This window comes from Grus americana, chromosome Z (assembly GCF_028858705.1).
Source record: "Grus americana isolate bGruAme1 chromosome Z, bGruAme1.mat, whole genome shotgun sequence".
Classification (NCBI taxonomy): domain Eukaryota; kingdom Metazoa; phylum Chordata; class Aves; order Gruiformes; family Gruidae; genus Grus; species Grus americana.
This window is the reverse complement of record NC_072891.1, coordinates 15,446,173-15,462,226: the sequence shown is the minus strand read 5'-3', so window position 1 is coordinate 15,462,226 and position 16,054 is coordinate 15,446,173. Positions and strand designations below refer to the sequence as shown.

Genomic DNA, 16,054 nt, shown 5'->3' with positions numbered 1-16,054 from the left:
TAATATTTTTCAGCTGTCAGCCTTAAATGTAGATTTAGATGCTCACTTTTGCATGTTGTTTGTCTTTCATCTGTTTGTCTCCTCAATCTCACATAGAATGGGAAAAAAAACCCTACCATAAATGTGGTCTGGGTCTTAATATGTCATCTCCATGTCATTTTGAGAATATAAGGCATTAAATAGGTTTTAAGTGTTACGTGAAACACCCTTGAGGTAGTCTGTTCATCTGCTCTGGAAACATTATCCAATTGCGATCAATGAGAAGTTCTGCTTAAAAAATGACAAATTCTCCATCTGCTCTGATCATGTTTCCATGATGTATGAGCAACAATCAGTGAAGTAGTCTTAAAATGGAGTTTCCCCTTTTCCCCTCCTCCAAAATTCCCCCTTTTTTGGGAGGTGATTTCCTTTGTACAAAGCTGAAAAAGCAGCTTTACCATCTATCTGGAAGTAGAATCAGGACAGATGAGGAGAATAAAAGAAAAGAAAAAAAGATTGTACCCAGGCATTTCTTAAAGTGGGGTCTGGACTTAAGGTGTGCAATAATCAAAAACTGTCTGTGGCCGTTGTTTTCAAGACATGAGCAGTGTCTCAAATAATCTTTGTGTCTCTGTTGTTACGGTACGTCTGACAACAGCATTATCAAAAGCACTGAGCTTCAGTAATGTTCTAAGTTTACCTGCTTACTTCGAGCAGCTCCAAAGCAGCATAGTTGTGAAATCTGAAACCATGGCTTTTATCTAAAAGAGTATGCTGGTTAGGGAAGGGGAGCAGAGAACAGCTCTCTGCAAGTTACAAATAAAGTAGGAAGTGGGTGATCAGCTGCTGCAGATGTTGTTGCAGGTTCTTAGCAAACCCTCTGTAAAACCCAGAAACCTTCCCCGATCTTGCATGCAGAAATGGTGAAGTGTTTTACAGTAAAACTGAAAAACGTGGTTGCATTTGCGGAGTAGCTCAAAAGCATTTTGTTGACTGTGTAACTGCTTAAAAAATCATGAAGTCCTTTTTTATACAAACTAAATAAATTTATTAAGAAATTTAAAATTCCAGGCATTTTTTCCTGCAGAATGTTTGGAGTCTCCTTGCAGTAGCTGATCATTGTCAGGTTTTCTTTACAATAACAAAAGCAGAAGGGGTCAACAGCTCATCAGTAGCTCACTCCATCAGGGGTCAAAGTGATTAAGGTCTTGCCAAAGGCCATACTCTAAGCCAAAGAAAGAGGGAGGTGGTCTGCTTTCTAGGATATGAAGCTAAGAAATAGTTTTTCCCCTGTATGTGCAAGAGACTGCCTTGTTATGGAAGGGATTTTCTTACAAATGTCTATTGCTATGTATTTACGATGAAGTAGGCGTGATCAGAGTGAACTTGAAATGGAAGGTACTGTGATACACATTGCTGTTTAGTTCCAGTTTTGTTTAGCATGCAATTTTGGACTAGAAATTTCAGGGTCAAGACAATGGATGGCTTAGATGCAACAGCCTGATACCTTAAACATAATTAAGAGTTAAATCTTTGCAGTTAAGTCTGGACTGTGTAAAGACTGGAGGCCAGGCTAATGTATTTGCAAGACAGTGTGTTGCTGATAAGATGCCATACAGCTGTTCTGAGCTAACTGGAATTTTTTAAGCAGTATTGACTTTGAGAGCAGGTATACATTATTGCTCAGTCCAGCCAAGGTGTGAGAAAAATATGAATAGCTGAAGACAGACCACCCTCTGCCAGGGTGAGATAGTTTCCTACTTCAAGGGAGATTATCAGAATTATTATTTGTCATTGTTGCCAGCTAAAACCTTTATGCCTAGTAATCACATTCTACTGCAATACAGGTTGAATTGATCATCAGGGTTTGTATCTTCAGGATGCTGAAGTGCAGGTGTGAGTGCTACAAATGGTTGGGTTTTTTTCCTTTGACTGCTTCTGTTCGGCTCAGGTTGATAATTAGATACTGTTCTTCATCTATGTGCCAATCTATCATCCAAGCAGTGAGATACCCTGGTATTTAGGGAGGGGATAAATAGAGACATATCATTTCAGCTTTGTCAGTACTGGAGCCTATATCACATCTGCACATGAGTCCAGATTATTTTATGATTTTGAAAAGGACAGGGGAGAACTGGCCCTGGCCAAAGTAGTGGTTCCCATAAGATTCCTATCCCACCAAGTACTGCTTCTTGCATGTGTTCCTCCAATAAGGACTCTAGGCACTGCTGAGATTTCCCTTCAGTTTGCCACACATTTCTGGCATTAGTCTCTCAGGACAGAGTAATATAGCATCTCAGGACAGCACTGAAGATTTCAGCAAGGTGAGAATGGATATCTTTTTCTCACCCTGCCCTGAAACTTGCTTTTGATTACATAGAGTACATGGGTTCCAAATAGCTGGACTTATTTTGGGTTTTTTACTGGTTTCTCTTTGAGTTCACACAGGACAGGCATAGAAATTAATAGAGTACTGTTATATGCAGGTTGGCTTCTTCTGAGACTGTTGAACACAGAATATCTGTACGTGAAAGAATGATGGGTTCTTTCTCTAAATGTTATGTTAGCTACCAAAGAGGTATCAATATTTCTCTTTCATAAGCCAGGAATGAAAAGGGTCAAAATCACAAGTTTTACATCAAGACAACTTCAGCATCCTGAACTTCCCGACAAATAAACATTCTCCAAGAACGTAGATGATCTTTCGGTTGCTGCATGTATGGAAATTGTTTGAAAAGGTTCCCCAAGAACACAGGAGATGTGTTTGCAGTGTTCTATGTGCAGTTGTGCTGTAAGTGCTGAAGCTCTGGGAATGACTAAAGAAGTTTAATGCCACAAGCAGCAGTGTAATGGGATATTTGGTACTTTCTATGGACATTTTCTATGGCAAGTTTCTCTTAGCCGCTATACAGCTGCACAGGTTTTGAGGAACTCGTTCCTTTTCATCTGTTCTTTCATTTCTTTGTGAAGAGCTTCAGTTTCTGCACCTGTTTCTTCCATGCAGCACAGCATGAAAAAACCGAGAGTCCCAAGAAAAGAGAAGAGGCTATCTGGAAACTGAGGTGTTAGTGCCTCAGCTACCAGGTGTTAGTGCAAAGCTACCACACAGTAATGGGCCTTAACACTGTTTCCTGTGATAAGAGTGCTCTGAGTGCATGTGAAGCAAGGATGTTGTTTCAATTTAATTTTTTGTTCTGAGTGCCTGGAGCTGACTTCAGTTCCACTACCCACACAGTGTCCTCAGAGTACCAAGTGCCTCAGAGACACAAAAAGATGGAACTGGAGTCAAAATGACATGCTCCATTAAAATAGGAAACAAAATACTACTGAAACATTTGGCTCTGCGGGCCTGATTGTAACAGCTTTTTCATACTGAGTGTCACATTCCTCCCTAATTCATCCCATTATCTTCAGTATTAGAAGAGAAGCATTTCACACTCACATCAGTCTTAGTCGTAAGTGTAGGTAATTACAACTCTAAAGGCAGGGAAGTCAGTTCTAATAGTTAGAAAATAAAAAAAAAGCACTGTTTCCATTAATATGATGATCATTTAGTTATTGTTAGATTCCAGCAATGTACATAAAAGGGACAGGTTGTTCAGCCCTTATACTTAAAAATAAGCACTTAATCTAAAAAGTATATGGTATCCTTTCCTGGCTCAGTTTCCTATTGCCTGGATTTGCCTCTCAAGAGACATCAGATGAAAGAAGTATTATGCACAGATATTTGAGCAGAATTTTTACCTTAGTCCTACAAACTAATCACAATGCAGTAATGCTGTATGATGACATAATGCCTGTATACATGTTGTGCATACACACAACACTGTATTAGGGCAACATAAATATAACCACGGAAAAACTGATATAGGATTCCCTGTTAAAACACAAATACATGAGAGTATAATTAATATGAATTAGCATGGCTTTTATTAATTAAACCTTTCTGGCTTCTTTCTTTGCTCAGAATCTGCTTACCAGAATTCAACTGCAGATACATGCTTAGATTGCCAGTGCTATTCATCTTTATCAGGGATTTTAGAACAATAAGAGATTATAGCTGATAAAGTCTGTGGCTGAATAAAGACTGCGAAGAGTTAAATGCAAACACTAAGTCCTCGGAGACTCAGAACAAGAGCATGATCATGTAAAATCTTGTCTCACTTAAACAAAGTTTGTCCTTACTCAAATGCAAATATATGTGTAGAATGAAGAAATGTAAACTATACCTGTGAAACAAGGTAGTGTCATGCCTTGGGAAAAAATCTAGACATCATAAAGAACTCTACAGTTGAGTAAGGACAACGATGTGACAGAAAAGTCTGTCATAATCGTTGTCAGCCTGTAACCCTAAATTCTTGGGGTTTACCCTTAATCTTCATATAGTTAGAAAGTTTTTGAATAAAAGCTTTTTGCTGATGAGCCTTAGTTTGATGTTCAGGTGTCTGCACTTCCAAAATAGGAGGAGGGACGACAGTGGGAGAAAATACTGAAACCCCCTGGATGCAGTCAGTAGAGATATGGCCAGATGAAGAACGACTTGTAATTTTCATCACTACACGTGGCAGACAAGTAAATACTGTGTAGAACTCCAATGCCAGATTTTTGACAATGCTGGAAAAGTTGAAGACATTACAGAAATAGCTACAAATTAATTGCTAGATGGAAAAAAAATTAAAATGCCTTGAGATGAGATTAAAAAGGTTGGGTCTTTAAAGTTATCAAAAAGAAATCTGAGATATTGGTTAAGTTCAGAGGTATCAATAACTTATGGGTAGAAAACAACAGCTATAAAAAGGTTTTTGATCTAGTAAAAAAAGGCAGAAAAAAAAGTAATAGAACCCGAAGCCTGATGAACTTAGAAAACAGTAAGATGCAGATTTTAACTGTGAGTGAACTTAACCAAACAAACGCTGTAGTGGTACATTCTTTCTCTTGTCTTCAAACAAGTGGGACATCTTTCTGGAAGACAAGTTTTAGCCAAAATGATATTTTAGTAGATATCTAGCTGTTGGGCTCAACATAGGGGCAAGTATTTTAAATGTAATGTCATGTAAAATATATGACAACAAGCAGAGGATGTCATCATTGAATTGGAAGGGACATAAAGAAGTGGTTTGGTCCAGCCCTATGTGCGGGATAAAAACAACTATACTAGAACTTATTACTACCATGTTTATCCTATTTCTTCAACATGGACCTCAAGCCATGGAAATTCCACCTTCACTATTAGAAAGTGCCTCCTAACACATGTTGCTGGCCTTTAAACACATTACTTCTTGCCTTCTCCACCATGGAAATAAAGAAAAAAATTATCCCTTTCTTCTATTCCAGAGACTTAGGTATTCATTTTGTTCTCCTTCAGTCTTATCATATTTCCCTAAATATTTGTTCAATATCTCCAGGAATTCACCTTTTCTAGACCTCTAATCATTCTCATTCTTTTCCTTTGGACTCTCTCCAGCTGGCACACACTTAACCCTGCTGTAGCCTCCTCAGTACTAAGTGAAAGGATTATTTCACTTGACTTTTGGGCTATACTTTTGAATAAAATGATAAAAAGAAATGTGAATAAAAATATATCTGATACCGTACAACTTTAACTTGGCATATCTTAAATTGTAAGGGTCTGCTTTGGAAGATGAATGTTCCTTAACAAAAACACCAAAGAATTCACCTGTATAATCAGCAGTGTTGGGACTTTTAGTACCTTCCTGTTGAGGTAATGGAGGAACTTAACGGGTTTCAAATGCATTGCTGTTGACATGTATGTTGACAAGTTTCTCCAAGCAGCCATGAAGCCAAATTTATCCAGAAATTTTTGAGTTCATTGTTAGTAAGCAGAAAAAAACCCTGTCAATTTCATTTTGATTTCCATGTGGCACATGAGAGGTCCTTTTAATAGTTATCAATTCCTCTTCTCCTGTCTATCCATTCCAAGGACAGAATTTCAGACTCCCAGGCAGCTAAAGAAAGCTCTTTCAGTAGTATTTATAACTTTCAGTCTTAATATGAAGCATTACTAAAAATTTGTCATTGTCCTGTGTTTAAGCCACTTTTGTCCAATGTGGTGAAAGTTTCTTTATCTTGTCATTCTTGACAAGATTTTAATCTCCAGTATACAGGTGTGAACTTGAAGAAAATCTTAAGAAATCATGGGAGCTCTTTTTGACTGTAAATGGTTTTAACTGAACTCTGAAATTGCTTTTTCCTTCCACTCTCCTCTTCCTTACATTTTGTGGGACTTTTCTTCATACAGTTGGGGACAATGTTTTCTGGGTACCTTTTAATCTGATACTTGAAAGAAAATTGTAGTTTTAACATAATGGCATCGAAACAGTGATTCCATTTGGTTGTGTTGAATAACTTCTCTCAACGTGAATTCTTAAAGCAATGGTTACTATGGTTTGGTTGTGCATGAATTCAGTGCAGCACACATGCACACCAGCCCACTCATGTAATTAAGGCTTCTGTGCCTGGTGCACTGCATCATCTTGTTTTAAGGCTGCACCTGTTTGTTGAGGGTGTAGCTTCTGTGCAGCTTCCCAAACTGCCACTTTTCTAGTATGGGCTTGCTAGAAAATTAAGTCCAGCCTTTTACAACTTACATTACAGAGACTTGTACACCTCTTAATGCCAAAATATCTTTTCATCTCTCATCCCTTCCCTTGAAACTCTGCCTCTGAGCAAGGAAAACTCCAGTAAGACTGCATCAGTGCTCACGTGAAATTCTGCAGCTGGCCCTTTCAAGCAAATTGCAGAATTAAATGATAATTTAGTTTTAAAACACAAGAGCTTATATACTGGGTGAACTGATGTTTTTGTGTCCTGTTCATGTCTCGGCAAAGACATTTTTAAGGGCTTCTATAGGCAGTATGTTCTTCTAGGCAGAGCCTCTCTAGTCTGGTAAGATAAGGCACCAAATACAAGAAGAATAATAATAAGCAGGTTCAACAAAATATATTTGCTCTGGGGTGTGTGCAGTACTGATATTTTATCCTAATACTTCGTGTAAACGGTGAGGTTCCTTCCTCAGCTGTTTGCTTGATAAATTCAATCTGTTCTGCTTTTTTTTTCAGGCCCTAAAAATGAAGGTTTGAAACAGATAGCACCTCCCTCAGCAGCACTCTCCCCACCTGTACCTCCGCCACACTCTGCTACGCAGTTGCCACCTCCTCCACCAGTCTCTCACCCATCCCTGCAGTCCCCAGCAGCTCCCAGCCTGCCTCCCAGAAACATCAAGCCCAGCTCTGAAACAATGTAAGTGAACATAAACCCCAAGGTCTTTATTTTCTCACCTTCTTCTGCCTATTACTTTGCTCATGCAGCAGCAGATTAAGGCTGCAGGTGTCCCAGGCTTCTGGGGGAGTGAGGTCCCACATTGCTTTCCTTGTTCTACCCCGTCCCTGGCCTGTTTGGAATTAGGTTTTTTTTAACTTGAACCCTCCATCTATTCAGTTGTTTCCATAAATTGTCTTACCTATAACAACACTTTTTTCTGCCCTGTTGGTAAGGGGAGAGGGGAATGGAACAGACACCCTGCTGGGTTTTTACTCCAGATGGGTTCAAAGACTTCATAGACTGGTAGAAAATCAGTTGTATCAATAACTGAAGCTTTCCTCTGCATTCTTCTGGGGGAAGAGGGCTGGGAGGGTCAGGTCTATCCGTCCATACTCCAGGAAGCAGTTTTGCAAGCCGGAGGTACTGAGCTCCGTGCTGGTTGTGAAATTGCACCAGGAGCCGCGTCATGGCCTGTTGTGGTAACACTGAGAAGCCTCTGTCACACATGGGGCTACTTTCTTTATCCTTCTGCGAAGAGCTGCATACAAAAGGGGAACCTCCAAGCGACAAAGCCTTAAAAGCACTTCAGAATAAAGTCAAAACTGACCGGAAACAAGCTGAGCCTGAATAATGAGCTGCTCTCTGCCCAGCAGTTACTCCATGTAGCAGCAAACGGCAGACGGGGAGAATACATTAGGCATTAAAGAGGTGTGTGTCAGCACGCATGCTGTATTTTGGCACGGGCGGTGTGCCATCACTGCAGCGCTGCCGCTGCTGCGCTGGGGGCTGTGGGAAACGCTCGCCAGCCCGGGCCGGCGCGGGGAGGTGCCATCACCGCCCCATCTAGCGGCCGCAGCGCCCCGGCAAAACCCTCCTGGATACCCTCCTTCCCAAACGCTGGGGGGCCAGCTGTGTCCTCTTTGCCTTAAGGGACCTGCGAAATTTACCTCCAGGTTGTCTTTCTGCTCTCCCGTTGCTGCGTACCCTCTGGACTCTCCCCTCTGCTGAAAACGTGTGCCTGGGTGCTGACACCTTTTCTTTCACCCCCGTCTCAGTGCTTTCTTCATCAAGCCAATTTTAAAAGATCAGTTTCTGCTTTCAAGTTCTTTCTTTGATTACACCTCTTTGATGATGACTGTCAGCCCTAGTTTTATTTCAACTATCCTAAGGTATTATAAAGTTTAAGTCCCTGATGTTATTATTAGTTACATTCTCAGTTTCTTCCTTCTCTCAGTTCGACAGAACTTTTAAATCTAACAACATCAGAGACCTTTTACCTGGCCTAACCTTATAGCACTATTTCTTTTGTCCCTTGTTTAGACTTTAGGCTCTACAAGTCAAGGAGCAAGTCTTAGACCTATATTTAACATTGTGCAAAAGTCCAGCGTTCTGCTTGTGCATTTTGTAAGAAGCCTGCACCTGCAAAGATGGCTAAAAAGCCCAACAGATTCTTTCCATTCAGTCAGCCCATCTGCCTATTATATTTTTCATACCGCACTCCTCTCCATGGTATGTGAGTGCCTTTGGCTCATTTTCTCCTTTTATACTCAGGATCAAGGTGTCTCCATGTGAAAAACCAAGTTGCAGTCAGAAAGAACAATATAGGGAATCTCGTGGGTAATTAAATAGCATATAGACTATCCAGCTGTTGTATAAAATAGCTGAAAAAAGTACCAGAACAATGGTGTATGAAAATGCAATCATAAAACCATCTTCGTAGGTTTCACATGCACTTTTTCATATTTACAGAAGTCCAGACAATGAAGAAAATTATGACGACGTTGAATTTGTTTCACAGGGTAAGATGCACACATTTTAATTAATGGCAGCTATATGAAGCTGTAAGCATATCGTATTTATAAGATACACAAAAGCATATTGTATTCATGAGTGACTTGTGTAACTAATTATGCCGGTTCTGCAGTTTTATGGGTGAAGACGGTTGTCTCACAACACTAACTGTTCTATAATTAATATCACAGACTCTCAGGAACTGCTTTAAATATCTCTCCTCTTCCCCTCTTTTTTTTGTTAGAAATATGCTGGAACTGTAAATTACCAGATTTTCACAGCTGAACCAAAATGAATGCTGCTCTTTCAGTGTTGAAGTTGTGTGCTTTGGTGAAGCAGGCATTGTTTTATACTTGATTAAAAAAAAAATTGTTGACTGTGCTTTTAATGTCACTTTGTGGTCTGCCTTCAATAAGAGGCAGTGAGTCGCTATGTTGTACCAGGAGCAGCCAGAGAAGCAGATAGTGACACAAAGAATTTCCATCTGCCTTCTGATCTCTCCTCAAGAGGACTTGGTTTGTGCCAGGCACAGCATGCATCGTTTAGTGTGCTAGCCATCCCTGTCAGACAGCAATGTGAGCCACGGAGCTGAAACTGAGCCCAAGCTCTTTTCTTACCTAACTACCTGCAGAGTAAGGAGGAAGCAGGAGATTTACAGAGTTTCTTCTTCTGCAGCCCAGGGTAGAGGCTGACTTACCAAAAGAGCATTTGGCCTCCTTATTCAGCTGTTGGGCTGGTGCAAACAAGTTCTTTGAGGGCTGCTTGGATTTATTAGGTTTTTAACAATGACTTTCTTGTATAAATAGGCATTTTTGTAAACAAATAGCATAGGTAAGTTCATCAATGTCACAAAAGAATCTTTAAAACCAATCTTCCACTTTTAAAAATACATGGTGAAATATGCCATTTTGTAGATATTTCTAGTTTACAGTATATTACAAAAGCAACCTGGTTAAAATTTTTTACATTCAAGCCAGAAGCCTGCACATATTTCTAGTTAATATCACTAGTATTAGTAGTTTGTAAATAGTTAATGCTAGAATGAACTGTTTTCTGTACAGCAAAAAATAAATACTCTGTTTTAATTTTTGTCATACAGGTCATGGAAATACAGAGGGGGTAAGTATTATCCTCCATGATAGACCTTTTTAGCACAAACTTACAAATTTAATAAAATCCCATCAACACATTAGAAAATTAATTGCAGAATGAATCCAGTATATTGACAGTAAATTGTAGAAGCACTTACTTATTGTGAAGGACAGAAATAAAACCAGGTAAGCAGAGCAAACTGGAACTAATTATCAAAGCTGGCTAGACACCAAAAATTGATTTTTAAAAAAAGCAAAAACACCCCTTCTATTTCCACTGACATGCCACTGAAATATTCCAGAAAAAAAGGGCCCTGTTCTATTCTAGTAATAAACCACTTCTTTGAGTTAAGGACTGGTGTGTATTGTGTCTTTAAGTACCTGGCTGTATTAGGACCAAAACAGTCTCTGGGACCCTAATCAGAGTGCCATTTAGATCCTTAGTGTTCCAGTTTTAACTACTGCTAACCCTGGCACCTTCATCATGGCAGTGCAATAATCAACAGAGATAAAGGCTTTCCAGGACTAACATTGCAATTAAAACACCCAGTTTGGATTAAGCAATGTGCTAGTGTGATTGTAACAATCCAGAACTTTATAGTTGCGGTTCATAAAAACAAAGTCAGAAAAAACCAAATAATGCATTTGAATAATGTAGCAACTCGGTTTTGGAAGATTAAATTAATCTGTATTTACATATTTCTGTAAATCTTTTTATATCATTTGTATTAAGTTTACATAGCAGGTCCATTTTCTTCATGTCTTTCCAAATGTATCTAGGCCATTGAAAACTGAATTTTTCTTATAGGGCCAAGAAAGTGATGGAGAGATGTATGAAGACATAAATGACATCAGGTAGTAATTTTGAACTCTGTAACCTACTGTAAAGCTTGCTAACAGAGATACTTCATCTGGCACAAAAGCGTGATTCCACTGCAGTCCCTGCCAGGCATTATTGCGTTCATTCATTTCACCTAGAGAAAGTCAGGTTGTTCACAGGTTCTTTCCTACTTAGATGTGCTATGCCCTAGGCTGGAAAAACTCCTGCAGTAAAACCATCTGGTTACTATGATCTAGATAACTGAAGTCTGATTTCTGATCTAAGGAACATGTCTGAATCACTGTTTGGAATTACAGCCTAGGAGGAAAAAATAATCCCAGCCCCTAGGTACTAGGGTCCCAGATAGATATTTTGCTGTGGTTGTTCTTCTTGCTTTGTAGATAAATGCACTTAGAACTTCTATGAGAGACTGGATTTACAGTTCTCACGGCCTGAGCCCCCTAGTATAGCTACAGAGCCAGAATATGAGCTCTGGTCATTCTTCTGCCATTTAGCCCTTTACTTTGAGGAGTCTCTTGCGCAGCTAATGCCTAAATGTATGGGATTCACTGTCTGACAATAGCCAAAGAAAAGCTCTAATTCCCTTGGAATAAGTAACAGTCTGAAGTTCCTACACAAAAATACCTTGTTTCAGATGTAGAATTATTTTCAGCAAAAATTTATTGTTGAATTCCTTTTGAAAATAGATAATTTTAAATCTATATAATCAAGTGATCCTCATTCAGTCTTTTTTTAATATAATTTGAGTACATCAGTCTAGTAAAAATACCAAACAGGAAGAGGAGGGAGCCTTACTCACCCCGTTCCATCGGGTTTGGCTCTTCCAGCCAAACCGTTGGCAGCAAAAGGCAAAAATGTAGCTATAGTCCTAATTACATCCCAGAGCCCACACCTCAGTACCCTCCAGGACGTGGGCACCACAGGCAATGTACCCTGGCGTGATATGCGCATTTATGATGCAGTGCAGAAGACTGACTGTCATTTGTGTAGACTGCTGGAACTGATTGCAATTAGGTTTAAAACCACAGTCCAGTGGTAGCTCAGGCTTCATTTCAGGCTGCATCAACCACTGATGGCCTGGGTAAATATTTAACAGCTGCAGCCAGTGGCACATGACCTAGACAGCTACCAGTTTCCAAGCTTGCTTGCCAAAATTAACTGAGAGATGTTTGGACATGCAGAAGTAGAGCCAGTCTCTTACCTCCAGATAAACTTTTCTGGCATACTATCCTCTTGAGGACAGCCGCTTTAAATTATGTGTGTAATATAAGAGAAAGGCCTGCTCTCTCTGTCTGTTGCAGCCACACTAGGATTTAGAATCTGTAGCTTTGATTTCACTGGGAGAAGCCTTTTCCATCACATGTAGTTCTCTGTTAACCTTGGATAAGTAAGCTCTAATGCGATTTGCTTCACTGCTACATTCAGTCCTGGCAATGCACTTTCAGATCATCAAGGGGAAAAGAGAAGAAGCGGGACAAGGAAGAAAAGAAACGAATGGACCAAGAGAAGAAAGAACAAAAAGAAAAAGAAAAGAAAGAGCAGGAACTAAGAAAGAAGTTCAAAGTAAGCTTTTTTGTTTTGCAATCTGGCCAAAGACATGTAAGAAGCACTATTTAGCATTGTCAAGTTCAAAATACACTTTTCAGCTGGCTACAAAACTATTTGTTATGGTAGGTAGTTCAAGCACCTGGATAAATTCTGAATAAAGGTTTAAGCTACCCTTTTATGTTTGACATATGCTTGACTTCAGGCTTCGTACTGAGGTCAAAGACATTTTTTCAGTGCTTATATAGTTTTCGTTGAATTCCTTTCTCACATTCTTTCTATATAAAAAAGCCTTAGAAACATTTCCTTTCACTTTTGTGTTTAAAAAGCACTTACATCACTAGAATAGCATCAAAAGTCCTTAATAAAGGTGGGAATTGGATCCCATATACTTAGTGGTTTTTCTTCACTGGAGTTGGGTATAACAGTATTCAGCCCTTAAGAGATTTCAACATTATATTGCAACTCATTGCCCTTGCCTTGGTCTAAAGGGACCTAAAGGGGCTTCCAGCCTAAATGGGGAGGAAGGAAATAGAGCATGTGTCAAAGTCACTGTCAAAGCATAGGGGCTAAATGATGACAGAGTTCTTTCTGGTTTATATCATTTTTATATAGCTGGTGGTCAGCATGCTACCACAGTTTACAAATTTGCCGGTCATCTTCTGTTAGCTAATGCCTGTTCACAATGCTCCACTGTTCTTTCAGTGTCATTGTACACAGTGGGCTGCTTTGTTTTTCTTCCTATTATGCTCTGTACACAGTAAAGCCATGGTGATTCTCTCAGATCACGGCCTTGGTCTGCTGTGGAGAGACTGACAGGAGTTAAGGAGCAAATATTAAAGGAAAGTACTAATAGTTAATAATAGTGGGTTAGCTGGAATTTGTCAGGCCTCAAGTCTATTTGTCAGACCACTCCTATGAAGTGTAGGCATTAGTGCACTGAACGCTTTCAGACTGCAGAGTGCTGTCTTGCAGCCATTAAAGTATGTTATTTTTCTTAAATGCAAACATATATATTTTAGTGCACATTTTCTTTCCCATTTCTTCACCACCTGTACAGGATAGGTATTATTGAGCTAGGCTATAACTGTCAACAGCGACATGCCTCTGCAAGATCGCATGTATCTTAAAACCACACATACTCAAATCCAAAGTGGTTTCTCTATAACATATACTAAAGATCTCACAAAGAGAATCCTGAATTCTAGTAAACAGTGTGATCATCTCTTGTGAGTACTTGTAGGATCATTTATAGAGTATAATTGTAAACACCGAACATTATGTGGCAGACTTATTTACGTTAATGAACATTTACTCATATGAGTATTTCTGCTGGAACTACACAGAGCTGCCCACTGGAATTAAACACGTCTGTTTTGTGAACCTGTGAAAGGCCCCGTAGGTTAGTCTGTATTTCTGTGATCCTGCCAGTCACTTCTTCAGCTGCTCTACTGCTGTGCTGTTGCCGTCTCTTTTCATTCTTGATTATTAATTTAAACTGGGTAGTTGGGACAGAAGTGATGCCTTTCTGTTTATTTGCCTAGACTATCTTAAATGTCAGTGAAACGAATAATCATCATTACAGTTATTATCTCTTTTGTCTGAATGTTTGGGAAAGAACTCCATTTTTCCACATCTGTGATTTCTTTCGTTGCTTCTCTGCAGTTAACAGGACCTATCCAAGTCCTTCATCAGGCACGAGTTTGTGTTGACCACAAGGGAGGGAAGAATGAGCTGAGTGTCAAACAGGGTGATGAGATTGAAATAATCCGCCTCACAGACAACCCAGAAGGAAAGTGGCTGGGCAGGATAAAAGGATGTTGTGAGTTCTGTTTCTTCACTATGCTCCTGTATGTTTTCACTGTATGACAGCAAACGTGTGAGCATCACACCAAAACTAGCCTTACCAAGGCTGAGTCACTGGCCACCAAAGTAAATAATTACCACAACTCACCTTCCTGTCCTTAGCTGGCATGCAAGGCTTTGTTCATAGTTGGAAGTTATTGTACAACATAATGTAACATCTACAGGCACTAGAATAAGTTAGGAATGGTATGTTGGGATCTTCATGGACCTATTGAGAGGTAATTCCATGTCAGCCTTCAAATGGCATCAGAACTTGGCTCCCTGCAAGTAACAAGGATCACATTTTTTCATGTCTTTATATCAAAAATAACATAGGTGTTCCTAAAATAGAAGCAGAGAATAAAGGTCCTGTTTTAAGGACAAGTTTGTCTTGTTCCTGTTCCTGTGGAATGTTTCTAACTGATTTCTAGATTTTATTTTGTCTGAAATCTAAGATGTTTCTTTAATTTTATAAAGATCATCAGTAGATCTATGAGTATGATAAGGGCTTGATGATCTGGCTCCTGGTTTATAGCAAAGACATTAAAAGACTGATCCCTAAAATCAGTGAAAATTATTAAAGCACTTGTTTTATTTTTAAGGACACTAAAATGACACTAAGTTCAGTAAGACAGTTCACAGATGTAGAACTGGACAATACCAGCTGAGCACTTTGTAGTACTGGATGTAAAAAGACATTAAGGAACTGGAGCGTGTCTCATATGAAAAGAGGCTGAGAGAGCTGAGACTGTTCAGCCTGGTGAAGAGAAGCTCAGAAGGGATCTTATAATTGTTCATAAATATCTGATGAGGGGGAATGTAAAGAAGATGGAGCCAGGCTGTTTCCAGTTGTGGCCAGTGACAGTGCAAGAGGCAACAGGCACAGACTGAAACACAGGAAATTCTGTCTGAACATCAGGAAGCACTTTTTTACTGTGAGGGTGACCCAGCAAGGGAACTGGTTGCCCAAAGAGGTGGTGGAGTCTCCATCCATGGAGATCTTCAAAACCTGACGGGACACGTTCCTGGGAAAACTGCTCTAGCAGAGCCTCCTTGGGCAAGGAGATTGGCCAAGATGATCTCAAGAGCTAAGTTCCAATATCAGCTTTCCTGTGATACTTGGAAGCTTTGTAAATAAGACTTTTGCATGGATCATCTTGTACATAGGAAACAAATCTTGGTGAGGGCTTGGAGACGGGTATTTTCTTGAGCATGTGCAGTCAATGAATTATTTTTCCTTTAATTAATTTACTTTTTATAAACTTATTCTTGCCTCAGGAAAACTGTACAAGACTTTTCACTGACAAATGTCAATGGTACAACCCAATTTGTTTCACCAGTGCTTCAGCCTTCAATGTTCACAGGCCAGTAATAGCCTGTAAAGAAGGCAAACAATGGAGGAAAATCAGTTCTGATCATTTAAACAAAAGAAAAAAAATCAACACATTACAGATTTGAGGGGAAGCACAATGAAAACTGGGTTCACTCAGAAGCAGCAGAGTGCGGGATTTTCCATTTTCAAGCAATGCATGAGCGTTTTTCACCCTCAGGAAAATCCATTCATGCTGTCTTCTGTACAGGCAGTAGGCCTGTCTAAAATTCCCCTCAGCAGAGACAGAGTTCCCCATCTCAGGCCAGCTGCTCTGCTGCAAGTTTCTCCTGAGCCATTGCACCCAGGGGT

At 39.7% G+C, this 16,054-nt stretch overlaps 1 protein-coding gene across 3 annotated transcripts in view; it reads left to right on the top strand.

The window, feature by feature from the left end:
- The window catches only part of FYB1 (FYN binding protein 1), a 68,734-nt gene that overhangs the window by 33,358 nt on the left and 19,322 nt on the right, over positions 1-16,054 (top strand). For all 3 annotated transcript variants that reach the window (XM_054810316.1, XM_054810314.1, XM_054810315.1), the window contains exons 3-8: positions 7,059-7,239; positions 9,010-9,059; positions 10,151-10,170; positions 10,951-10,997; positions 12,429-12,546; positions 14,194-14,350. In XM_054810316.1, coding sequence (XP_054666291.1) covers positions 7,059-7,239; positions 9,010-9,059; positions 10,151-10,170; positions 10,951-10,997; positions 12,429-12,546; positions 14,194-14,350 — 573 coding nt within the window. The remainder of the gene's footprint in view (positions 1-7,058; positions 7,240-9,009; positions 9,060-10,150; positions 10,171-10,950; positions 10,998-12,428; positions 12,547-14,193; positions 14,351-16,054) is intronic.